Source organism: Hoplias malabaricus, chromosome X2, assembly GCF_029633855.1.
Source record: "Hoplias malabaricus isolate fHopMal1 chromosome X2, fHopMal1.hap1, whole genome shotgun sequence".
NCBI lineage: Eukaryota > Metazoa > Chordata > Actinopteri > Characiformes > Erythrinidae > Hoplias > Hoplias malabaricus.
In genome coordinates this window covers 5,202,564-5,229,087 of record NC_089819.1, presented here as the reverse complement: position 1 = coordinate 5,229,087, position 26,524 = coordinate 5,202,564, and the positions used below count along the sequence as shown (strand labels likewise).

General features: G+C 37.3%; 3 protein-coding genes across 8 annotated transcripts; 2 read left to right on the top strand and 1 right to left on the bottom strand.

Annotated features, from left to right (window-relative positions):
• Window positions 1–708: 708 nt before the first annotated feature.
• On the bottom strand, window positions 709–3,366 carry LOC136676406 (adenylate kinase isoenzyme 6-like). Its single transcript, XM_066653404.1, has 5 exons — window positions 3,086–3,366; window positions 2,430–2,522; window positions 2,264–2,322; window positions 1,494–1,639; window positions 709–1,091 (listed from the first exon to the last, which is right to left on the bottom strand). Exons 1-5 carry the CDS (start codon window positions 3,120–3,122, stop codon window positions 902–904), a joined length of 525 nt encoding a protein of 174 aa, XP_066509501.1. The 5' UTR covers window positions 3,123–3,366; the 3' UTR covers window positions 709–901.
• LOC136676404 (cell cycle checkpoint protein RAD17-like) lies at window positions 3,286–13,763 on the top strand. 2 transcript variants are annotated; one of them, XM_066653398.1, is made up of 17 exons: window positions 3,286–3,425; window positions 4,327–4,477; window positions 4,562–4,822; window positions 4,980–5,063; window positions 5,584–5,743; window positions 6,695–6,831; window positions 6,957–7,009; window positions 7,113–7,238; window positions 8,329–8,398; window positions 8,498–8,609; window positions 8,966–9,163; window positions 9,261–9,346; window positions 9,964–10,110; window positions 10,422–10,568; window positions 11,134–11,254; window positions 12,133–12,190; window positions 12,965–13,763. In XM_066653398.1, the coding sequence occupies exons 2-17, from the start codon at window positions 4,436–4,438 to the stop codon at window positions 13,209–13,211; spliced, it is 2,049 nt and encodes a 682-aa protein (XP_066509495.1). In that variant the 5' UTR covers window positions 3,286–3,425; window positions 4,327–4,435; the 3' UTR covers window positions 13,212–13,763. The 2 variants fall into 2 exon arrangements, with proteins under 2 accessions (XP_066509495.1, XP_066509494.1); XM_066653397.1 differs by having other exon boundaries at window positions 3,308–3,425; window positions 4,342–4,477.
• Window positions 13,764–13,965: 202 nt separating this feature from the next.
• Window positions 13,966–26,350, top strand: LOC136676405 (coiled-coil domain-containing protein 125-like). 5 transcript variants are annotated; one of them, XM_066653400.1, is made up of 13 exons: window positions 13,966–14,035; window positions 14,873–15,108; window positions 16,297–16,355; window positions 16,611–16,697; window positions 17,719–17,820; window positions 18,821–18,898; window positions 19,152–19,237; window positions 20,394–20,476; window positions 21,621–21,733; window positions 22,154–22,261; window positions 24,001–24,154; window positions 24,580–24,692; window positions 25,166–26,350. In XM_066653400.1, the coding sequence occupies exons 2-13, from the start codon at window positions 14,886–14,888 to the stop codon at window positions 25,526–25,528; spliced, it is 1,569 nt and encodes a 522-aa protein (XP_066509497.1). In that variant the 5' UTR covers window positions 13,966–14,035; window positions 14,873–14,885; the 3' UTR covers window positions 25,529–26,350. The 5 variants fall into 5 exon arrangements, with proteins under 5 accessions (XP_066509497.1, XP_066509499.1, XP_066509496.1 ...); XM_066653402.1 differs by lacking the exon at window positions 13,966–14,035 and adding an exon at window positions 14,313–14,438 and having other exon boundaries at window positions 14,873–14,982; XM_066653399.1 differs by lacking the exon at window positions 13,966–14,035 and adding an exon at window positions 14,313–14,438.
• The last annotated feature ends 174 nt before the right edge of the window (window positions 26,351–26,524 follow it).

Below are 26,524 nucleotides of genomic sequence, written 5' to 3'. Positions count from 1 at the left end.
TTAATAACTACAGTATCACTGCTTGATTGGCCAGCATATCACCTGACCCAAACCCCATAGAGAATCTATAAGGTATTGTCAAGAGGAGGATAAGAGACACCTGATCCAACAATGCAGAAAACCAAGGCCACTATCAAAGCAACCTGAGCTTCCATGACACATCAGCAGTGCCACAAGCTGATCGCCTCCATGCCACACCACATTGTTGCAGTAATTCATGCAAAAGGAGCCCTGACCAAGTACTGAGTGAATTTACTGTACATACTTTTGAGTAGGCCAACATTTCTGTATTAAAAGTCATTTTTTAAATTGGTCTTGGGATAAAGACCTTTGGGTTTTCATTGGCTGTAAGCCATAATCATCAACATTGAAAGAAATACATGCTTGATATATATATCACTCTGTTTGTAATTAATCTATGAGTTTCAGTTTTTGACTCGAATGACTGAAATAAATTAATTTTGATGATATTCTAATGTACTGAGATGAACCTGTACAGTTGTCATTGTAAGGGATTTCTGTAATCATTTCCATTCTGTAAATTAACCGCATATTTTTTTCTAATATTGAAAGGCTGCTTGAAAATATTTGCTGAAAATCATTCCAAGTTGAAAGAAGAAACAGGGAATTTTCTGGTCCTGTTGAATTATCATATAAACGAAAATGAAAAACAAAGTGAGACTTGTAAATAGAGATTTTAGACATGAATACAAAATATTTATTTCTCCATACATGACGGAATAATGTTTGGCTCATTTCAAATGATTGCTCTTACTTAAGAGCAGGGAAATATTATGATGATGGGTGTTCAGAAGATTATGTAACAGTGGGAATGTCTATAGATTCTCTTCAGAGTCAGTCCTCAGGTGAATATATGCACGACCACCTGTCCAGCACTTGTTTAGTTATTGTCCTTCATCCACTGCTCAATCCACTGGATGATCTGCTCCAGGTTTCCTTCCATGTCCTCAGGGTCGTTGCTGGGGAGCTGATGCACAATTTCCACTTTGTATGATTCCATTGCCTCTTCGTAGATTGTCTGAAAGATCTCACACTGAACATTGTCTTGAAGCTTCTTTCCTGAGTAACCCCTAAAATAGACATGACACAAACATGTCAGAATATGTATTGATACAGAAGTCTCCTTTGTCCAGATTTCTGGAGTCTAATTCTGAATATATAAATAAATAATTCAGTACTGCAAAATTCCAAAAATGATATTGCTATTATATGAGAAAATGGATTTATATGAAAGGAACTAGGACTACATGATTTAAATAAGTAAGAAATATACATGTGCTCAGAATGATAAACTGAACTGTAGACAAATAAAAATTGGTGCAAAATGTGTTGAAAATGCAGAATGGGGTTCTAATAATATAAATATCCAGTATAATTTTTTTTTACACATAAATACACACACACACAATAAAAATATGAAGCCACTGATCACTGAAAAAGAATAAATTATAAAAATGTAGTTTGTTGCTAACCTGTTCTCCAGTCTGTTGTAGAGGTGTGTGTTGTCTGTGCGGAGGACAAACACTATGTGAAACCAGCGCTCAGGAAAGAAGTCACAACCGTGATAGTCCACGATGACACCTCCTTCTGTCATTTTGTCCTCCAGTTCATCCACAACCTTGGCAAGGAAAATAAAATGCCCTTACTTTATTACTGTTTGTTTTATACAAAATATGAATAAGTCAGAAAAAATTCTTTACAAATGTAATGCTTATATGTTGAAAGTATAATCAGGAATCACTTTGAATAGTGAATATTTCTTTCCAGGATAGGTGGTAACTAACATTTATTTCTAATTTTTCCTATGCACTTGTAGAAACATCTTTTAAAAACTTTACAAATATAAACACTATGATTTTGAACTTTGGGGGTGACATAACCATCCAACACTGAGAGCCCAAAAGAACAAAGCTGTTATGCCCCTTTCACATATGCACACCCCACCCCAGAGAATCATGCAATGTCTCCTGCACTTGCTATACGGGTGCTGCCCCATGGCTGCACCTGCAGAACTGTTTTGCTGTAGGAGACATATGTAAGAGGACAACTCCAGAAAATGTCCGAACCTGATTCCACAGACATTTTCCAGAATTCATATATGAAAATGGCTTAATATGCTAATATGTTTGGAAGCAAATTAACTATTGTGCCAGAACTGGCCATCTCCAAAATGGAGGAAAAATGCCAACAAATTCATAACATCAGAACATGGTTCTTTAATTTCCACTGTAAAAACACCTACCCTGTCTTCATCCAGAATGGGGCACTGGTACTCTGCATCAAAGCCATCAAACAGCTGACCTGAAATTATAAGATTCATCCATAACATTAGCATCCAGTTTTTTGCTGCAGTTAATTCTGAAAAACATCACTATTGACAAAGCTAACTGGAACATGACACAGCTCACCTTCTTGTGCCAATTCTCCAACATTGATATAAGACAGCCCAGTCCTCTGAGCCAGTTCTTTCCCGAGTGTGGTCTTCCCAACTCCTGGCGTTCCTAGAAGCACAAATTTACATCTTTGTTATATGAAAAATGTGTGGTCATCCAGCCATTAATTTTGCTGGATGAACTGATTTGTTAAGATAAGAGAACGAATTCTTGAACTGAGGGAGTAATTTTTATTTTATTACTTTTATTATTTTATTTGAGTGAATGTTATAAGCCTCTAAATATTATCTTACATTTTAATTGAACACCTTTAATATTTAATAGGCATCGTCTTAAGGTACCGAAATGTTAATTGTTGTATTTTATTTACATTGTATTTTATTGTATAACCACCTCCCCACGGGGATTAAGTTGGCTGCTTGTTTTCCAATTGTCCGTTCCACCTTAAACGTTGCAGCACATATTCTGGCGGCTGGGTGCTGGAATGCATGTGCCGCACTATTTAAGGTGGAACGGACAATTCGAAGATTTCGTGGAACGGAGCAAACATCAACCACAGAAAAAGACTTACCAATATATGTACAAATATATAAACAAACACGATGAAAGTCCAAAAAAAGATATAAACGACTGTATATGAATCATATTAAATTATATTTACACATACTCACCTGTGATAAGGATGTTTGGTTTCTTCATGATTCTCATTGCCAAAGTAAACGCTGTAATACGGAACGGCAGCTTAAGTGCCTTTTTGTAAACCGTAAACTATTAATTTAACTAGATTTTCTTGAGGACATCACTGTACGTTAATGCTGAAGTTTATTAATGGAGAAAAAACGTGCGCGTCCACGAGGAGTTTCCTTCTTTTGTCGTAATGCGGTCACGTGACATGCGCGGCCAACCCATTCTACCCTTTTAAAGGGAATGCTAAGCTAACGGTTTCGTCGTAGACCAAACAGTGGAAAGTTTAAAATACATAGATTCCTTTTGATAACGTATTTGTCGCTGGTAGGTTTGTGTCTTTTACTAAATATTATTTTTCGCGGCGTCTGAATATTCTGTAGGCCGTTGAGTTACTTCAAAAACGTAATTTTAGCTTTAGCTTAGCGCAAAATTAACGGCCACAGGCGAAGTTTACGTGCAAGTATAAACAAGTGTGGGGAAACAGATCCACTTTGCTCATTTTCATTGAACCGATGTTTTTTTTGGAGATTTCAAACGGTGGTTTTTGAACCTATGCATCTGCTATATAATTTATTTAGTGCTAAACTAACTTAGTTACTTTGGCATTTTATCAGTTACAGTTAAAATATAGGTGCACATCTTTCCATAATCTTTTAGCCTCTTTAACCCCATTTCTGGAAAATGAACAGTTTAGCTGCTTATTGATAAATATATGATAAATAAATCGGCAGTTGTTTAATTACACTGACATTTAAACTGTACTACTATATGCCGTATATGTTCAAAAGTTTAATTCAGCTACAAGGGTGTATCTGTGGATATATTCAGTTGACTCTAAAGCAAGTGGAACTGCGTTTTATGGAGTGATTGAGCTCCACCCTATAAATTTGGGATCAATTGAGTCTTTAAATCCAAATCTAATAATCCATCACCAGCCCCTGACTCTACTGATGTTCTAGTGACGGAATACAGTCAATTTCTCACTCAAATGAATATTAATAACCTCATAAAAATACACAAATTAGGATTATCAAGAATGAATTGCATATGTTGTTAAATGTCTCTAATGAAAAATAATTAAAACCTAGATATCTGGATTTAATATAAATATCTGCTTATACTGATGGGGTTCCAGCATCACTTATAGAAGTGGACAGTTAGTCAGTGAACCCTATATAGTGACCACGTAATCTGCTCATGCTCCTGATTGCATGTCTCTCTAAAGCATTGTTTATTTAAGGTGGAACTCAACTGTAGTCCATTATGAGATGCTCTGGTATTCTCTGCCAGCGCTGAACTGAGTAGTCCAGCTGTGTGAATGGGAAGAGCTGATAATGTCAAAGCTTTCTCTGGGAGGAAAAGCGTCCTCTAGTAAAGTAAGTTTAGTTGCTCAGATTTCTCTCAAAACAAGTTGAGATCTTCAGGGTTGTTTAACTCTGATTGGCTTACTTTTTCTGTAGTTAAACAGCTGGGTACAACCATCCTTCACTGACCTTCTGGGAAGCTCTGGAGTGAACAGCTTCCCCTTGACAAAAGGCTCACTTGCAGGAGAAAACCAGAAATCAAAAGCTCGACCTTCTGCTGTAGAAATCAGTGGGAAGAGACCCAGGAAGAGAAAGGGAGAACCTCAAGTCTCCAAACCTCAGTTTTTATCCAGTAGACAAAGTTCACAAGAGGATCAAAATGAACCATGGGTGGATGTACATGCTCCTCAGTCACAGGTATGGAAATTGTCCTTTTATCTATTACCAAAAACAGACATCAGACACATTGTTCACATGGTTTTATAAAATATTCATGATATTGTAAGTTTAGAGATGATATCTATGCTCTTCTGAATCATTATAACATCTGTTTCTATTTTCCCATGTACCGTAGTCTGAGCTGGCTGTCCACAAGAAGAAAGTTGAAGAGGTTGAGAGTTGGTTGAGGGTTCATTTGGACCTGAAGTGTGCAAACAAGGTATGTATTATGGGTTTGAAAATGTTTGTTTGATTAGATTAATCTGGCATATTTATTTTGTACACTTCTACATTTGAAAATAAAAACCTAATTTTTAGGAAATTGGTACCAAACAAATTTGGTGGATTTGATCTTGGTGGATGCTCCTTTATGACACTTAGATATCAGATGCTCTTATCCAGAGGCACCCAAGAATACCCAGTCATACCCAATCATGATAGTTTTACATGTTATCAGTTCATTGCATTCCATGCATCAAATTCAGATATTTTTTATATGAACTAAATGTAGCCAAGTTGGTCAGTCAGGCATTAAAAGTAATTTCCCTGTATGTTTGACAGCTAAATAATGTTTAATAAAAAATTACAGATTATTGTTTTTATTGCAATTTTGATAACCCAGCGTACTAATACACATATTACTAAATGTTTTTCTTTACTTTTTTGTTTTAAATGATGGTATGAAATTAAAAATAAAGAAAAACCTGAAGGTGATCTTTTTTGCTGGAATATCTCCACAGGGTGGTGCTATACTGTTACTGACTGGCCCATCTGGTTGTGGAAAGACGGCCACCATTCAGGTCTTGGCTAAAGATTTAGATTTCCAAGCCCAGGAGTGGTCCAACCCCACCCCCTCTGAGTATAGGACAAATGATTCTTTCAGACAGAGCTTTGACCCAGGTTCTCAGATTTTTTTTTTAATTTTATTTTTTGCTATATTTAGCGTTAAATGTATTCAATGAATTTCAATGTATCTCTATTGCATCATTATTTCTGGTTTGCAGTAACTGCGTTTTTAATTTTATTTGTTTATATTTATTTATTTATTTATTATTTAAAAAAAAAAAGTCTTATATTTTCATATCAAAAACATAAAAACAAGTTTTTAAATTGATAAAATAGATGATTATTTAGTAGTCATTTCTAAATCAGAGTTCAAGATCAAAGGAATAAGTCAGTTTATGTTTATATATTCAAGGAAAGAAACCACAAAATATTTCTATTTCCTTCATTCTCTCTCTCTCTCTCTCTCTCTCTCTCTCTCTCTCTCAAACACATACACACACACATATATATATATATATATATATATATATATATATATATATATATATATATATATATATATATATATATATATATATATATATAGGTGTGTCTATGTGTTTGAGAGAGAGAGAGAGAGAGAGATATATATATATATATAAAATCTCATGAGACATATTTGAAGATATTCCTTTGGAATATAGTTCCTATCTTGTCACTCACCATGTTTAAATATATACCAGATTTATAAGTGTATGTATATATACCAGCTATGTGTATGCCATGGTTCCACAGCCATACTGCTAGCTAACCTAATCTGTTAACATTATGAGCAAATAAAATTTGTAAGCTGAGCGTAATGCTTTTACACTTCTTGAATTGCTTTGGCAGTGACCATGAGCTAAAATGCCTGGTGTCAGAAAAATGAAAAGATGGGGCCCTTTTTTTCTGGTTATATTTCCTGTCTTGTTATATTTCTGTTTCTTGAATGTACATTTTTGAATGTAATTAACAAATTTTAATTGATTTTAAGAAGTTCATTATCTGTTGGAGTATTACCTTACAGATAACCCCTTTCGTTTCTAGACTCCAGATTTAACAGCTTCTATGGGAGCTCACAGACAGGATCCTTCCAGGAGTTCCTTCTCAGAGCAAACAAATACAACCGCCTTCAGATGAGTGGAGACCGTCATGCACAAAATAGGAAGATTATTCTCGTAGAGGTAGAATGCTCATCACATTAATAATAACAATGTTTATGAATTGTGTGTTGCAAGAATGACTATGTGGCTTTCTTTAAAAACAAATTCTTAGAAAAGTGGCATCTCATCAATCTGTGTCCCCTCAGGATTTTCCCAACCAGTTCTATAGGCAGCCAGGATCTTTGCATGATATTCTCAGGTGAGGATTTTGCATACGTTGTTCTAAACATTTCCCACAGGCAGTGATTTCAATGAGACTGTATTCTTTATTCTCTCTCCCTCCATCCACCCATTTTCTGCAGGCGTTTTGTGAAGTCAGGCAAGCATCCTTTAGTCTTTATTTTGTCTGACAGCCTGAGCGGAGATAATAGTTCCAGGCTTCTCTTCCCCAAGGACATCCAGCAGGAGCTTGACATTCACAACATCAGGTAAATATCTCACTACACCAAAATGCCACATAAGTGGAGAACTTTGATATCTCCATTGATGACTTATAAATCAGTTGATTGATTCACTCATCTTGAATTTATTGCAACTTAAGTCACTGATCAGTCATCAATCTTAGCAAATAATGCTAAAAATAAACAAACTACAGAAGGATAGTGAGAAACCAGAGAGTCTAATTTATGTTTTCGCTTACTAATCCAAAACTTAACAAGTGAGTTTACAGAATTTATTTATTTATTTATTAATTTATTTGACTCTTCCATTCACCCACATAACCATCAATTTCCCTGTTTTGCGTGTTTAACCAGTTAAACAATTAAATGCATTCTACAAATACCATTATAAGCAGAATTAAGGGCATGTGTCTTCAACATAGAATCCAATAATATCTGTAACATTAAAAATTGTGATCATTTTTGTTTCTTAATGTCAGGATCAATAGGTTGATGATGGTAATATAATAAGAAAATATTTCTAATATTCTCTTAATCTATAAGCCACACAGATGAAGATGATATGCTGTTATGTTCTGATGTGTGTTAAATTCATCTACTATTAGCCTTCTCCATATCCCTAATATGAAACATAAAATGAGTGGGGAGGCAGTATTCTGTGTTTTAATGCTCCGTAGATCAGGAGGTTATTGCATAAAGCTGTATTTTGAGGACTCAAGATCAAAGTGTGAGCTGTCCAATAAGAAAGTCTTGTGCTTCTGATTTAATTGTTTAAACTTCTCTTCTGTGTATGTTATTTAGTTAAAAAAGGTAAAACCCTGATTTGTGAAATATCACCCTGGAACACATTTATCAATAAATATTTTCCTCATGCTCTTGCTGTTACTGATATTAAAAAACAAATAAAATTGCATTTCTTAAAAACACAAGTGCAGAGAAACAACTGTACTGTGATTTATTAATTATTGTTGTTGTTATTTTTGTTATCCATTTATTTTTTTAAATAATCACCCTTTCAACAGGATGAAATGGTTACAGAAAACAAGAATGAACGAATGGATCTGCTTAGTGTTTCCTGTTGTTGTTATACTCTTCCAATCCTTTTCTTCTTCTCCAGTTTTAACCCTGTAGCTCCTACTAGCATGATGAAGGTTCTGAGTCGTATTGGAGCTGTTGAAGCAAGCAAGGTAAAGACAAATGGACAATCTGCTGACTCATTCCAGTGTTCTTTATAATGTTGTAGTCTGGTTTGCGTCTGCTTAAAATTGTTTGGTTTTGATTTTCAGAGCGCAGGCAGGATCTCTGTGCCTGATAAAGCTGTGCTGGAGCAGTTGTGCACTGGAAGCTCAGGAGACATTCGCAGTGCCATCAACAGCTTGCAGTTTTCCTCTTACACTGGTGAGTGTAGATTCTAATTTATTCCATTTTTTTCCCTTACCCTCCAGCTTCTACCACACTACTCCAAGCATGTTGAGCTGCTCAGTTATGTTGTATCAACCGTTTGAAAAGAGGCAGGGTCTGACTACACATGTCTCTGAGAAAGCATGTGTTCCTTACCCTCTTGGCTTCAGTACAGTGTGATTGGGATTGTCTCGGCTACAGTGTGGAACTGGGAATAAATAAGAAAATTTTGATTTAAAATGCCATAGGTTTAAATGCATGTGTTGTGATGGTCTAATATGGTAAGGCAGGCTAAATAGTGTCTGTATAAATGTAATTTATGTCATAATGGAAAAACTGTTTTTTATTTATAGACTACTCCTTGGAAAAGGGCCTGTGGGCATCTAAAAAGAGTAAATCTGCTGCATCTGTTGTCAAAGCTTCAAATAAGGTCAAAGGGAGGATTCGATCTGCTAAATCTATGGATGTGTTGGATGGGAGTCCTGCTATTGGGGGAAAAGATGCTTCTCTCTTTCTCTTTAGAGCTTTGGGGAAGATTCTCTACTGCAAACGTTAGTTTTTCGATTTTTTACTATTTTATAGAAGAAACTATATGATGCAGTGAGTTTTTTAAGGTATTAAATAGTGGTGACTTTTGGGTAATTTTAGGTGAAAGCTGTGACGGATCAGAAATTCCCAAGCTGCCAGCACATCTTGCAGAACATGAGAGAGACACACTGCTTGTTGACCCAGAGGTAATCACACATATCAGTCTGTAAAAACAAAATAATTTTATTCTATTTTTAAAGGAAAGCTTTGGCCAGAAATTCACACTTTATCCCCTTTCAATCTCTTTTATTTGTTAATCAAATCAAATCAAATTTATTTGTATAGCGCTTTGTTACAACTGATGTTGTCACAAAGCAGCTTCTAAAAGATTTCCTGTAAGACAAAGTTTTGACATGAAATTTAAAAATGTAAAGAATGTAAAAATCCCCCAGATGAGCAAGCCAAGGGCAACGGTGGCAAGGGAAAAACTCCCTTCGAGCTGAAGAAGAAACCTTGGGAGGAACCAAGGCTCACCTATCCTCCTCTGGTCGATCTGATGGTAATAGTAATATAATAAGTCCATGAAAACTGCAATGTAGGGTGGGCAGCTCCAAGGCAATCGATGGTGGCTGGATGCACTAGCTAGCAAGTAATGGAAGCTTACACTGATGAACTTATACATATTTATAAACCAATAAAGCATGGCCAGTACCAGACTAAATAAATAATATTCAGACATGCATTATGTGAGGACAAAATAGTGAAAATGTTTAGTCATACCATTTCTCTCTCTCTCTCTCTCTCTCTCTCTCTCTCTCTCTAGTTGGTCATTGAGCGTTCCCATATGTCTGGTGAGTTTTTTAACCTCTACCTGCACCAGAACTATCTGGACTTCTTCTCAAACATGGAGGACGTTACACGGGCAACAGAATATCTCTCGGATGCTGACTTTCTGACTGCTGATTGGAGCGTGAGTTAATAAATTAATGCCAGTTAGCTGTCAGGAATCTAGCAGTAATAGACAATATTAAATACTTTTGAGCTCTTTTTAACATTATTATGTGGCCTTTTTCAAACATTTGTGCTCCCATCCAAATCTGGAATAGTCATTTTCAAAATAAAAACATTAAGTAAAGATATAGAAACCTGAAAACCTCATCCTTAACCGCAAACATAAAGTACTGTTTTCCTCAGAGAAATGATAAGACACTTGTTGAAATGAAGCAGGTGTTTGAGGCCATGGTTAGTGATGCCGTTGTCATGGTTATGTTTTTCTTACAGTCCAGGTCTACGATGCTGGAGTATGGATCATCGGTGGCCACTAGGGGGCTCATACATTCCAACTCTTCCCGTGCCCAAGCCACCAGCCAATCATCAATTGGGTTTAAGCCCCTTCACAAACCCCATTGGCTGCAGATCAACAAGACGGTAAATGAGGAATTGTCCAAATATACTATATGGCCAAAAGTCTGTGAAGACTCATTCGATGTTTCTTCTGAAATTAAATGCATCAGTTTAATTGGCAGTCTGTCCTTCAATTGCTGTAGCAACAATATATAATAATCTGGAGCAGCTAGATGCTAAAATTGAACAGCAACAATACGGTGAAGATTTGAATGATGGTCAACACAAGCCTTAGGTCTAAATTTATTTCTTGTCATCCCAAAGGGGGTACTGGAGAGAACTCCATCACTGCTCCATGGCCCAACACTAGGGGCTTTACACCCTTATGGTGCATTCTTGGTATTCCTGATGGCCTTATGTTCAGTGCAGTTCCTGTTTCATTGTTTTTTTTTTCCTCTCCCTTTTTGGAGAAGACATAAACTGTGCAAAGTTGAAAAACATTGACTTGTTAAGTATTGGAAGAAACTTGGTCTTCAAACTGTTGGACATATAGCATATTGTTTAGCCTATATATTCAATAATTAAGTTAGCACACTGTTGTATTGTCTCCACTGGATTGATGAGAGTTTTGTGTGTGTTCTGCCCACAGTACCGTGAAAATTATCTTTCAGCTCAGTCCCTTTTCATTAATTTCTGCCTGGCACCCATTAGTCTTGTGACAGAGCTGGTACCATACCTTGCTAAGCTCAACAATCCCATGAGGAATCAAGGTAACATACAATTCTATACACTCATGTAATGACATTGTCAATAAAATAAGTGGTTAACAGAGCAGTCAGCCTTTTTTGCTACCAAAAATGAACAGTTTTTAAAGTTCACTTAATATTTTTTTTACTTTTAGTTTATAAAGTGCAATTCACATGAGATAAAGAATCAGATAACTTTATTTTTTGTCCTTGCATGAACCAGTTTATGCTCCATAAAGTGGGTCCCCCCACATAGGGGTTGACTTGTTTTAAAACAACCGAATAAATACAGGACCTCTCCTACATCTGAGCCACTAAGTGTCAGTATAATGGCAGGTTGTTGTCCTTTATCTACTGACAGTACCTATTAAATGCCTAGAAATGCTTATTATTACAATAATGGTAAAATGTTGATTTCCAGATAGCAATACAAATGCAGACTTGGTAACAACATGATTAATTAAGCCAGTTTGGTAAACCATATTTTGAAGAAAGGTTAGCTGCAAGAAACAAGTTTTTTGGTATGTAATATCACTGGTAACTGACAAACTAAAAAGGTAGTTTGCACAAGTAGACCTTCCAGTGTTTTATTTTTTATTAATCTATGTTTGGTAAAAATCAGTCACTTGAAATGTTCGACACGATCTGACATGTGTTTTCATTGGTTGTTTTATGAAACTTGTTGCAGAAAGCTTTACATTTTGCATCTCAAGTGAAAATTTGTTACAGGAAAATTTCAAGGCCCTAAAGCCTGCCCAAGTGTCTGTTTGATCTTTCACTGTCTAAAGACAAAGAAATCTATTACAGAGCGTTTGGCTTGAAATTATGCAAAGCACATTCATATCCTGGGCTCACTTCCTCCCCACACTTGGTAAACTCTGTCTTCTCTCATTTCCTTTTAGCTCAGATAGCATTCATCCAAGATGTTGGCCATCTCTCTCTCAGGAGATTTCCGGGCAGGTATGTGAGGCCAAATTTAAATGTTATAGTCCACACATGCATTCACCCTAAGGCTTAATTTCTGCCATTTGAATAGCAGACTTTATGTTAAATAAAGCAAAAAAAAATTCAATGTGTTATGATGTGAAATGGGTGGCAGGGTGGCACAGCAGGTAGTGTCGCTGTCACACAGCTCCTGGGACCTGGAGGTTGTGGGTTCGAGTCCCGCTCTGGGTGACTGTCTTGGTTTGTTCTCCCCATGTCACTGGTTTCCTCCGGGTGCTCCGGTTTCCTCCCATGGTCCAAAAAACACACGTTGGTAGGTGGATTGGTGACTCAAGTGTCCATAGGTGTGAGTGTAAAAAAAAATGGAGTGCCCTCCAGGGTGTGTTCCTGCCTTGCGCCCAGTGATTCTGGTTAGGCTCCAGTCACTCCATGATCCTGAACTGGATAAGCGGTCACAGGCAATGAATGATGTGAAATGGTTCATATGTTGAGAAACGTCCTCTTCTTATACATTTCTTATAGTATAGCATAGAGTGAGTGAGCTTTTATGGACTTTAAACACTTCAGATATCTGGTTCCTATCACCTACATCGTGAACAGTTCTGAGTCTCAATGAGAGCGTAATGATTGAATATACACTGCTGTTTCATTTGGGAATATGGGAATTAATTCAAAACACATTAAATTAATAAAGTACAATAATATGTAAGATTAGTTTTCAAAGAGATAAATAACACACAGTATGTTTAAAAAAAACAAACCAAACCCTATCTGAATTTTTTTTTTCAGATTAAAACTTGAAGCACTTGGTGACAAAGACCCCTGTGGGCTAGATTTGGACAGTGAAAATGAGGATGTTCCCAAAGACCCTGAGCCTGGAACCAGCTCATCATCTGGAGAAACCACTGCAGAAACTTTTCTTCAAAGCAGTCAAGACCAAGGAGGGGATCTCCCTGCAAGCCAACCACAGCCCACCACCACTGAGGCCTTACTGGACGATGAGGACCTTCTCATCGAAGAGTATGACAGTGATTGACCTGAATCACTAAATTCACTGGGTTTTTCTGACATGTTGTTTTTATAATGTGAATTATTAGGATTTTTCTAATATTTATTTCTTTCAATGCAAATTTAAAAAGCCTGTACTTGTGTCATGTTTGTCCTGTACCTTTTTGGTGGCACATTGTTTAAGACTTAAAGGAGCAATCAGTTTGTATTACCGCACACAAAATAGTAGCAATAGTTTGCATGAAAGTGATGTTTTTTGATTTGTTTGTTTTAAAACACATTTTTTTTCTTCTCTAAATTGGAACTCACATGAGGAAAAAAAGTGTCCCTGTATTGCCTGAATTAACCTGTTTATGCTCTGGAGAGCAATTCCCATACATAGTGGATGGCCATTTTAAAAACAGGATTAGTACATAGTCTCTAACACATCTAGGCCTCTAGGTGTCAGAATAATATTTTCATTATGTAAAGAATCACTGGTAAAATCATTGGTTGCTCTGTTTGTATTATTATAATATATAAAAAAAACGTTTTTCAGCATCCACTGTAGATTTCAGACCCTCTTTATTCAGGCTTGTTTGAGGGATCAATACAATAAACAAATTTTTGCAGTTTTTGTGAACATTTTGTCCATTATTTTGTAATAAATGTTTAATATAAAATACTGAGTTTTTTTTTGTGTTTTTTGTAATTAAGGTATTAATTTAAGGGAGCATCAAACAACTAAACTTTAATTCCCCTAAAGTTCAACCAAATATTCTCCCTCTGTTTACAGCTATGAATACATAAATACACATTTCATGATAAGAAGAAGGTGGACACATTCTGGAGCTGCAGCAGTTGCTTCTTCAGGTCTGGGAAGGCTTTTGACTAGGCGTTGGAGTATCCTGTGAGGAAATGGATGACATTCAGTCACAAACTTACCTCAGGAGTACTGAAATTAAATGATGCGCCTAAAGTTATTTTAAATTTCATTCGATAATTTCCCATTCAGATTATACAAACTCTACTATAATGGATGCACCGTGAAATAGATTAATTTGCAAATTATATCGTGTCTACAAACTTTTGGACCACCTATCCAGTACAACTGAGTTAGGTCCAGCCTACAGGCCGAGAGAGACACACCTGTTCTAGCTGTAGAGGTCTGAGCAAAAACGAAATACAGCTGGTGGAAATTTCTATATATACGCTTAAATATACCAACTGTAACGTTTAAATATAGTATATGGAGACATAAACACGCTTTCCATAGGTGAGTTCTAACTTTCTTTCAGATTTCCGTATGCCTTTTTTCTTTACAGATCTAGTTCTATATCATTTTATGGACGGTTAACAGTCTCAACCGCCATCTTCGTATTCCAAGTTTCCGCTCCACCTTAAATGTTCCAGCAGTAAACGTTACATTCAGGCGCCCGAGGCAGCCGACTATTTATAGGAATGTTCCGTTCTACCTTAAAAGCAACTGAAATTGTTGAAATGCTAAAAAAAAAGCTTCTCCAAGTTTAATGACGGGAAAAGTTTTTAAGGTGGGACCCCAGGTGCTAGAATGTAACTTGGGCAGCATTGATGGTGGAAGGGAAATAAAAAAAAAACTTAATTTTTAGGTGGCGAAATATATATATATTAACCATTTATTGACTGTACACGGTGTTTTAATGTCCTGTGTTTTTGTCCAACCCTTTGCAGTTGAAAATCAGGAATGCAGGGAGGAGGAGAGTCCAGTGAGGATGATATGAAGGAGGGAGACCTGGGGGATGGGATGGCGGCCCGTTCCACTTCACAACTCTGGAGTAAAGGTGAATTTCTGGAGCTGTTGCCCAACATGAAGGTCTTTAAAAGGGGCAACGATGGACACAGCTCTTTCTCCTGGACTCCTTGTAGTGCCATGTATTCAGCTTTCAGAGAAGAACTCAGAGACTCAGGTACATCACAAATATTAAAGGTGCACTAATATATATATATAGTAGTCTTGTCTTTTTTTGAATGAATATACATAGTGGCAGATTTAGTAACAGGTTTAGTAAAGAACCTCTGCTCTATCCTGGCCAATAGGTGTCATTATAAGTTTCATAACATGGAGACTTACAAGAAATGTGCTGATTGCACCTTTAATAGGGAATAACGCTAATGTTTGTTGTAGTTAATAAATCCTCAAAATCTCTTCTTGTCTGTTCTATTTACCATTGAGTTTTTTCTGCATAAATGTTATCAGTTATATATCAACCTCAACAAAAGCTGGAGCACCACGGCACAGCCACATTTGAACACACGTTTTATGATTCAGGATTTTCTGCTGATAGTGGACAATAAGTGGTCAGTGTCATATGTGTAATATTTAGAAGAAAAATAAGATTATTTCAGGGAGATGTCTACATCCCTCTACCATTCCTAATGCATGAAATTCTATCAATAATGATTTTGTGCTAGATATTATTGGTGAATATGCTGAATATCAATTACCTGAAACTAAATACTGTTGTATGCCTCCTGGGAGAATAGGGAAACCCACTGTTTAGTTGTATTAGTACAAATGAGAGAGACAGAGAGATCATATTTACTTCCTGTTCATGTCCTGTTGTGAACTGAGCTGTGTGCTCACTCTGTTGACTTTGGTGTGTTTGTTAAAGCTATGAGAAGCTGCACCTGCACACACTGTACCTTTAGAGATCACCAGCCCAATACACACACACACACACACACACACACAAACACGCATGTGTGCACAAGAGCTTTTAAACAAATTTTGAAACTGAATGAGTTTTGTAGTATGGGCAGCCTTTTGAAAATGTTTAAGGCTTTGACTCCATACTCAGGTAGGGACACTGCATCAATAAGTGTCCTTGGACAGGACAGTGAATTCACCGTCATCTGTATCTTGATCTAAATTGTAAGCAACTCTGGATCAGATTTTCTGCCATAACTGTAAATGTAAACTTGTCCCAGATAAGAATCATTAGAATTTATTGGGAAATAGCAATCCTCTAAAGCAGGTCCTGTAGTCAGGACAATGTTGAAACATTGATAAATGAGAGCACGGTTCAAATGCATATATATCAAAAATATAGGTGTTAGTTACTTGGATACATGTATTATTCTCTGGTCTTTCATAGACAGCAGTGTTGGTGACTCCAGTGAGGCCCTGCAGAGAAGACTGCAGGAAGTCACAGAGGTAGGACAGTTCCAGTGCTATGAAAATTTAAGATGTCTTAAAGTGTCTGTGATTTTTAGTATCCAGTGTGTCAGCTAGTTTTTGCAAAACTCAATCTGAAAAAGTGTCACCTTTTTTTTTAATGGAACTGTATTTTTATTTGACCTGGAGTGTTCAAAATTGTGATAATGGTTATGAAATCACATACATGCTGAATAGATAACCAGACCGTTTCCTATTTTTTAAGGTCATATTCTGTACAATTGTGCTCCACAGGAAGTTGAGTTGTTAAGGACAGAGTTAGAAGCTACCCATCGGCACCTGGAGGGTAAACACGAAGCTCTGAGGATCTTACAAGGCCAAGTACTACATATCCACCCACTAATTGCAACTGATATTGATGATGTTTTCAGTTTAAATTGTGTAGAACAGTGGTTCGCAAACTGTGGTGGTACGCAAAGCAGCAAGAGGTGGTACGCCAAATGACCTAAAAAAATATATTATTTAATTAAGGAATTCATTCATAACTGAAAATCTAAGGTTTTTATGTGTAAATTACATAATGATTCAGTTTTCATAATTATGCCCCAATGAAATTCATTTGTGTTGTAGGAAAATACAACGTGCTATGCATACACTGTAGTTGATTACGTCTGTAAGGGAACATTGAGTGGGTGGGTGGGGACACAGAGTTCCTCCGTTTTTTTTCCAAGGAGGGAAAATGATCTCCCTTTTTTTGTGAAATCCATGAAAAGAAAGCCCAGTTTCAGTTGTTTACTTGGATGTAAGAAAAGTCTAAAAATAGACTTGAGCAATTTGTATTTTATTATAAAAAGGGAAAAGCAAAAGAAGAAAAACAAACTGAGAACAAGACAGAGAAATACTCAGAAGCACAGAAGGACTAAAGCCAAAGGGAAAAATAGAGAAAAACTAAGCGAAAATTCTGTACAAGTGAAGACAAAATAGAAGAAAACACACAGCTGAAGGAAAACGTGGCCGTTCTTCGCATCGTTACAGCCCTAAAACAAGGTTTAACATAGTACCCCCCCCCCCTTTCACCTACTGCTACAAAAACAGAGAGCCATTCCGTTTAGGCCTAGTTATATTTATTGTCAAAAATATTTTAGTAATTATGTTAAGCATGCACTTTTCAAGTAAATAAAAAGCAACAAAAACATGCAAAAATTCAAGCATTACTTTATGCCTCCAGAACAGAGGACGAACCGGGGCCCATGTTTCTGTGCTAAAAATCATAGGTGGTACTTGGAGGTTTTGGTTTGATAATGGGTGGTACTTGGTCTAAAAAGTTTGAGAACCTCTGGTGTAGAGTAATGCTTTGAAATAATATTAGTTTCACATTATAATAGCTTTTTCTTATTCACAGAGAGGAATTTCAGAAATGATAAGTTCATTCATTATCTGTAAGCGCTTATCCAGTTCAGGGCTGCAGTGGGTCCAGAGCCTACCTGGAATCATTGGGCGCAAGGTGGGAATACACCCTGGAGGGGGTGCCAGTCCTTCACAGGGCAACACAGACGCACACATTCACTTACACACACACGGACACTTTTAAGTCCTACCAACGTGTGTTTTTGGACTGTGGAAGAAAACAGGAGCACCCGGAGGAAACCCACACAGACACAGGGAGAACACACCACACTCCTCACAGACAGTCACCCGGAGCGGGAATCAAACCCACAACCTCCAGGCCCCTGGAGCTGTGGGACTGCGACACTACCTGCTGCACCACCGTGCCACCCCGAAATGATGAAAGTGATTAGTTGACCATTATGAAATGTATAGTTGTTTCACCAAGCTGAAATGCTGAGCTGTGTTGATTGTCAGAGTATAACAATTTTAACCTTAACTTGTTTTCACATATGAACTCTGGAAAAATCTGGAGTGGACAGTGGGAGATTTTCTGTGTCAGGCATGTTCACAGCTGCAAAAGTTCCTTACGCTTTAGGCATGGGGTGGCACCTTTGCAGTGCTTGAAGAAGATACAGCACAATTGAAACATTCCTGGCTCTATTTAAACTTGCATTCACTCAGATTTTGTTCTAGGGGGCTAGCAGGATAAAGTCTGGGTCATGTCCAGCACAAAAGTTTTGGACATTTGCTGTGACCCATATAGCCCCTCTGGGTCCAGAAAATGTCGTGGTTACTGTGCATGTGCAGGAGCTATTGTCAAATCACTGCATTTTGTTTCACTGAGCCTGAAACTGATGTGTAGTAACACTTTATGGTAGCTCATAAATCATAAAGCTGCACAACACATATATAAGCCTTTTATAGCAAGTAACCTAATATATATTTAAATGTCTATAAATGTCTATTGTAAAGTGCTATCATAAAGAGTGCTTTAGTTATTTTCAACTTAGAATAAGTGTTTTTAGATGTTTATGTAGGTTTATGTCATTTGCTATAAAAGATTATGAAAGAAGTACCTACAGTAAAGTGTTACATAATATTTTTATGTACTCAAGGCCATATTGGACAAAGCAACAACCCACACCAAGAGTTTGCTTCAGAAGAGCGAGGAGCGGACCAAAGCATTGGAAAAAGTAAGTGATGAATTTGAAGACTGTGTATTGGCACTACATTGAGATGCTTTATACCAACAGACACAGATATAGAATTAGACTGTAAACCTTGGCTAGCTCCTTGTTTGTGCAGATAACTAAATATTGGCACTCTTATCAGGGGACTGCAAATTTAATATCTGGTGATGCCACAGCCATCTGTAACCAGGAGTTTAAGGGTAAAAGAATAGTCAGTTATTGTTATTAAATTATTTTCTGTGATTTCTTTCAACAGGAGGTTAATGATTTGCAGTGGGAGATCACCTTTAATCAGGTGCAGTTTAAGAATGTAGAACATGCATGGGGCCTCAAATATGACAGGTAACGTTATGCACATTTTTTTACTTTAAATTTAAGATAATAATTGAAATGTTCTGTTGTAAACAGCATCCTTTAGGGAGGTTAAAATCTTAATTTGGGAAGGAGAGGGGTCTGTGTTGTGGTAATATGTAGGTGATATGAACCAGACATCTGAACACCTTCATCCCTTTAAAAGATTTTCATAGAAATCTATTAAATTTATAAAGTCTGAGATACTGCTGTTTTGACGCATGCTTTATTTTCATGACACGTTCATGGAGAGAGGTATGCAAGGCTGTGACGTGTGACTGGAAAAAAAGTTTAAAGAAGACAGGAATAAATTTCAAATTCCTGCAACTACATATTGCACATAAATTGGCAAAGTGGTGAGCCTCAACCCATATTCACTCATAAGGGACTAGGCTGCTCTGGGAAGCTGCTTTTATATTCAAGTATCATTAAATCACCTGCTTAAGATATTTGGATACGTAGATAATGTATTGCAGTTCAATACAAATCTAAGTTTATTTGTCACCATACACGATACAACTAACAATGAATTGCCTTGATGACTGCTTACTTTGATGAAAACAAAATCAACATAAGGTAGAATCCTTAAGCTAAAACGATTAACGTATATAGTAGTAAAACAAAATCGAAATCTCAAACATAAAATAAAATAAATGTTTATAGAGAAAGTGATATAACTAAGGGGACAGTGCAAATATAGGGGCAATTAACATCGATTTGAAATTAAGTGACACTGAGGGCTTTAAAAACTCTAGCAGCAGTACTGTGTCTGATCCACTCATATCAGACTCATAGCAACACACACTAACACAGCACCACAATGTGTCACTGCAGCGCCGAGAAGGATCCACCAGCATTCAAATCATACCTGTTCTGTTATGGTCCTGTGAGATTCCTGACCATTGAAGAACAGGGTCATAAGATGCTAAAAATGTATGTAGAGCAATAGATGGACTACAGTCTGTAATACCGTACAAGGTGCTCCTGTATGGTTTATGGAGCTGATAGAATGGACCATGAATGTAGAAACAATGTGCTGGTTGATCGATGTATATTGTGTATTTCCAAAATGTCTTCAGAAATCACAGTGTTGTATATTTAATGTTGATATTGTCCAGCTTTACTGGTCATTCTCTATGTGAAACAGGGTGTGTGTGGAGAACAAAGCTTTGAGTAAAGCTCTGGAAGAGAAACTGGAGCAGATACAGGAGCTCCGCACTGAGAACACCTGTGAGTCTCATTAATGTCTGTCCTGCTTTTCTGGACACACTTTAAAGGAATACATTAATCATGAAAGATAATGGCGTGTGAGTGCTTTAGTGAATGAGAACCAATTGGAGCCTCTTGGTGTTATGATAATGATAGTTGTAATGTTATCAGTAATTGTTAGCTGCTGATTAATTGCATTTATAGGGGATTTATGGGCCTGTCTCCACTCTACAGTCCAAATGCCCATCCCAAGAGTGTCCATTTTCTTCTGCTTTGCAACTTCTTTTGGTGTGAATCAGGTTGGATACAGTCATTTTTATGAAAAATCTTCATATTTTTAAAAAGTTTCTACAAATATTATTTAAATAAGAATTACTTAAAGGCGATTGTAATCAAAAAACACTTTTAATAAAATTCAAAACTCACCATTTGCTAAATCTTTGGTCTGTTTGCAAGCTTGAAACCGGTCTAATGTGTTTACGAAGCCCCAGTTTCTTGATCCAGTAGGCTTTCGCGCTCTCTACTCATGGCAGAGGCAAGAGTACTTTTACACAATGAAGAGAACTCCAAATGTTATTACTGCTCCATAGGTGGGAAATATTGACTTATTTTTGCTGTTTTGGACGACTTAAGGTGGAAATGTCTCCAAACTCAGGGGGCTGCATTGCGGTGACTAAAAATTAGAGATAACTTAAACTTCATTCACGAAAACAACAGTTTTTTTCCCCTCAAACACATCGTTCCATCTTAAAAGGCACTGAGTCTCTGAAAAACACAGAGAGAACTGCGTTTCCCCATAATCTTAGATGTTCCCTTTAAATACCACCAAGTATAAGTCAGTAACCGATTTTAACATCAAGAGCAGATACGCTAGTATCTTCTGAAATGAAGTGTATCAATTGTTAGTTTATCCCCATTTGCTAGTAACAGCACCTACTCATCTGGAAAGGCTTTACACTAGATGTTGGAACATGCAATGAGGTAAGGTACTTATGATGTAGGATTGGCACAGATCACATATACTACTTCAACACATCAGAAATGTATATGATCTCTTTAGTTGCTGGTCCATAGTCCAGTGATGATGCACTTCATTGAAGCTCTTCTACAGTTCAATACTTTTGACATGTAGTAAAATGGTATTATGTGTTTGTGTATTTAATAGCACTAAGTCAGCAGTGTCTGGAGTTGCTGGGATTACTAAGTGCTCAAGAGAGAAGAGACTTCCAGAAAACACAGCCCCCCAGCAAACAAGGAAGAGAGGGGTCTGCACTTGAGGTACTCTACTTGGCCAAATGTTTTTAGACACCTGCTTGTCTGAAATTTCTTCTGAATTTGAAGGTATTAGTTGGTAATGTATTCCCTTTTACTGCAGTAAGAGCTTTTACTCCAATGGGAAAGCTTTAAACTGGAACATTTACATTCCCCAGTTCCAAACTTCATCACCTGGGGGATTTATAATTCTCTAGCTGACTATGGGCATTGAACATGGTGACCCTAGGCTTCATTTAATCAGTGATTTCTATGGAGATTATACACAGCAATGGGTGCAACATAAAGTAGTTGAATTAACACATGGGAAGGATTGTCTGAATAGACAGATGTTTTAGATTGGTATGTGGATAAAGGGAGGGATGGATGTAAAGATAGTGTTTTATAACTAATAGACTATTTGCATTTGTATTCTCTGTGTTGTAGCTGGCTGTGTATGGAGCATGTCAGTGCAGCTCCAGAGTGGGGGAGCCGTGTCCTTGCGCTAAAAGTGCAGCAGCAAGCCGCAAGCAGGTTCTCCAGCTCAAACAGGAGGTAACAAAACAGTTTTACACTTAGTACAAAGATAATTGCTGAGCTGTGGGATCAATCTAAAACAGTATATCTTAAATAGTAAATCAGTATACATCTTTCTCATTTTCTCTTTAAACATTCATTCATTCATTATTTGTAACCGCTTATCCAGTTCAGGGTCGCGGTGGGTCCAGAGCCTACCTGGAATCATTGGGTGCAAGGCTGGAATACACCCTGGAGGGGGCGCCAGTCCTTCACAGGGCAACACAGACACACACATTCACACCTACGGACACATTTGAGTCGCCAATCCACCTACCAACGTGTGTTTTTGGACTGTGGGAGGAAACCGGAGCACCCGGAGGAAACCCACGCGGACACGGGGAGAACACACCAACTCCTCACAGACAGTCACCCGGAGCGGGAATCAAACCCACAACCTCCAGGTCCCTGGAGCTGTGTGACTGCGACACCACCGTGCCGCCCCCTCTTTAAACATATAGATCATAAACTTAAAAATGGCAGTATCTTTGTTTATATTGTAAGTTTGTGATATAATACAACATACACTCATTTGTTTTGTTGAGAACAAAAATGACATGCAAGTACATATACATTATAATAGTTTTCCAGTTTTTACACATGAACCAATGAACAATATTTTTGCAGCAAACAAACAGACAGAACAAGTAATAATTCATTTATTAATTCATTCATTATCTGTAACCGCTTATCCAGTTCAGGGTCATGGTGGGTCCGGAGCCTACACAGAATCACTGGGTGCAAGGCCAGAACACACCCTGGAGGGGGCACCAGTCCTTCACATGGCGACACACACTCACACATTCACACCTATGGACAATTTTGAGTAGCCCATCCACCTACCAACATGTGTTTTTGGATTGTGGTTTGATTTTCTGTTATCTCTCTATAACTGTATGGCAAATATTCTCAGCTCTTTAAGCAAAGCTGAATGTTTTTTTTCTGCTCTAATGGGTGTTGTGTAGTGCTACTGTTGTGTATAGAGCCATATCACATTTGTGCCTCCAACCTCATTATCACCGCCCTTCAAAAGCAGAATAGATGTTTGAACAGGCACACACTGAGTTTATATAAAGCCTTGATTTCCTCTACAGCATGTGTAAATGTAATGGAAATCAGCAGCAAAAAGAAGCTGTTGTTGCTGCCTTCACAAATCTCTGAGACAGCTTAACATGGCTGGGACAATGCTCCCAAGTTAGTGGCACTATGTGTGATTATGAAAAAGAAATAAATATGGGAGAAAATTGAATATAAAAAGTTTTGATCTACTTAACACTTTAATTTGCCCTCGTACGCCTATGATTTTGCATTGTTGTAAGTGGAAAGTAGTAAAAATAATGAAAATATTACAGCACCTTGTCTTCATGGTTAGGATTAGGGTTTTTCAACACAAATTTATTCTAAAATGAGAGAGAGTTGTCCCTTTTTACTGCAGTAACAGCTTCTGCTCTTCTAGGGAGGTTTTAAACTTTCAATGCTGGAATTTTGCTGTGAGGATTTAATTGTAGACGCATATATTTTTTGAAGTCAGGTAATGACGCTGGATAATGTTAGCTCAAAATTAGACATGGACACTTTCTGTAAGCTGGGAGTCTTTAGTGCGCCTCTCGCTGACACTGGGCAGTGGGTACCTAGTTAAGTTATCAGGGGTGTCTGCTAACTCTTGGGCTTACAGTGAATATTCTTTTGCTCACAAATGTTATATTTGGACTTATCAGCTGGAGCTTCAGAGGAGGAGAAAGGAGGAGGCATATGTGATGGTAGATGCTTTCCGCATTGCCTTCGAGCAGCAGCTGAAGAGAGGGAGTGAAAAAGTGCTGAAACTGGCTGAAAATGACAGACACACACCACGTCATTCAAAACCAGAGAGAGGTACATTCTTCACATTGGGTTCCTATTATCCTACCTTTTCTAAAATAGTGTTTTCAACCATTTGTTGTCAGTTGATTTATTTGAACAATGCACTTGATGTGTGACTTCATTATTTCTCAGCCTCTCAACACTAGCCACCAAGCAAGGGATATGTGGAAGAAGATCTGTTGGGTTTGGGCTTTTTGGGTGGCTGTACAATAAAATGAACAGTGATTGGGCAATTAATAACACCATCCAAATGGAATTGGATGGTAGAAATACAGCTGCAGGTTCTGTTGCCTGTAAAATCAATTTGGACAATGTGTATAATTTACAGTCTGAATTTACTAATCATGTGTTATACGTCAGTAGTGTATCGTATTAGATATTTCATGCTAATCACTGTACAGTAAAGTGTACTGCATTACAAGCATTTTTTCCTCCAGGGAAGCAGAACACAGACAGTGTGGCACAGAGATTGAGAAGATTCCTTCCATCTACCAAAGAGGACAAGGTGCCGAGTGACCCCACAGAAACCCTCCAGTTACTGCTCGATTTGGTGTGTGCCGTTCACATCTCCCTGACATTGTTATCAAAGCTTAATATCTCTCTTTCTGATGGCATTGAGCATGGTGAGTTTAGGCTTATGTGCAGCTGCTCAAGAGTGTCCCATTTTATGACGGAGAATATCATCGATATTGAACTTTCTGTCAAGTTTTAGTTATTCATTTGATGACAGCAGCTGTCCTTCATATTGTGTTGAAATTCCATGACGAATGGACCAATATAAATGCTCCATTTTTATCCCATAATTATTAGGGGTGTCAAAAATATTTGAACATAAATCCTACTTATCTTTTAGTTTTAAAAACTGCATACAGTCCGTCAAATAGAATATATAGAACAGTTGAGTACTGTCACATGTCAGCATTAAAATAGAGCCAAAGGAAACACACAAACTTTAAAAAAAAATACAAGACTAAATGCAAAAGTAAAGGCTCATTGACCCAATTGTGCTTTTCTCTTTTCCAGTTGAGTGACAAGGAGGAGGCATTGGCCCATCAGAGGAAGGTGAGTTTCATGCTTGCAAGGAGCTCAGAAGAGCTGGAGAAACGGCTCCAGGCACAGCTAAGGGAGCTGGACCTTACAAAAACAGACCAAAAATTAAAAACATCTTCTTCTGAACAGCATAAACTGGATGAAGATGATGGCAATAAATGCTCAGTGAGCTGTAACTATGACCTCAAGGCTTACTTGTCGGCTAATATGCCAGATTCTATAGCAGTAAATGTGGAGCATGATGAAGAACAGCATTCCAAAGACAAGGGACCCTCAGAAACTGGCCAGTGTGAGAGTCAAAGAGTTGAAGAGGATTGTACCCTTCTTAGAGCGTAATAGGACATCTTTGTTTTATGGTTTTAAAACTAAGGACAAAGACTACAGACTAAGGAAGTCCTGCTGAAAAACCAATAAATGAATGGTATTTATGAAAAAACAGTTTGTTTTGTATTACAGTCTAGCTGATGCTAAAAGTAACATATTTGTAGTTGCATTATTATGCACTGTTTACATGCATTTGTGTGGTAGTTGAGTATCCTGCCTCAGTGCAGTATTCTGGAGTTACTGCATATGTTAAAGCATATGTTTTGCACATTTCATTTTGTTGGATGTTAAATTTTAATATCTCTGTCTAGGTCTGAAATTTTAGTATCAAACCAATTTGACTAGATCTCTTTAATTGACTGACAGAATATACTTATTATATTATATTGTATATATTTATGTAGCCTAATGCTTGAAAATACATTGTTTTTATTAAATTATATATATAAAATAAAAATGAATACACAATCTGTAATACTGTCGACAAGTGTTTAAAATACAAACTTTTCTAAAAGTTTCTAAACAGAGGAGAGAGCCCTCTGCATCCTCCTCAGAATAACTGAGCAAGCAAGAGACAAGTTTAAAAACTTTGGACTGAATGTACAATAATCAACATATTTATACACAAAAGTGTTCATCATTCCATCTACCTACTCAAGAGAAAAAAAAGTGAAAGTGCAGCTGCCATTTCCCTGCATTTACAAGCCTTTACTGTCCAAATCCACATTAAAATATTTTGAATAAACAAGGCCGGTGTTACTTATTGATTTTCCCTTCCACCATAAACGTCATTTAGGAGGCAGATCTTCTTCTTCATAATTTTGGTAGTCAACCATTTCGTTCCACCTTACATGTGTCTGTTTACAAGTCTTATTGTTGTTATTCACTGTTGTTATTCACTGAAATCTCTGCTCTGTTAAGAGCTGAAGTTAGCGTTATAGCTTTTGTATGGGAGGCCGTCTAGGGCAAATACACTGAAACACTTGCGCACACTACATTGAAACACTT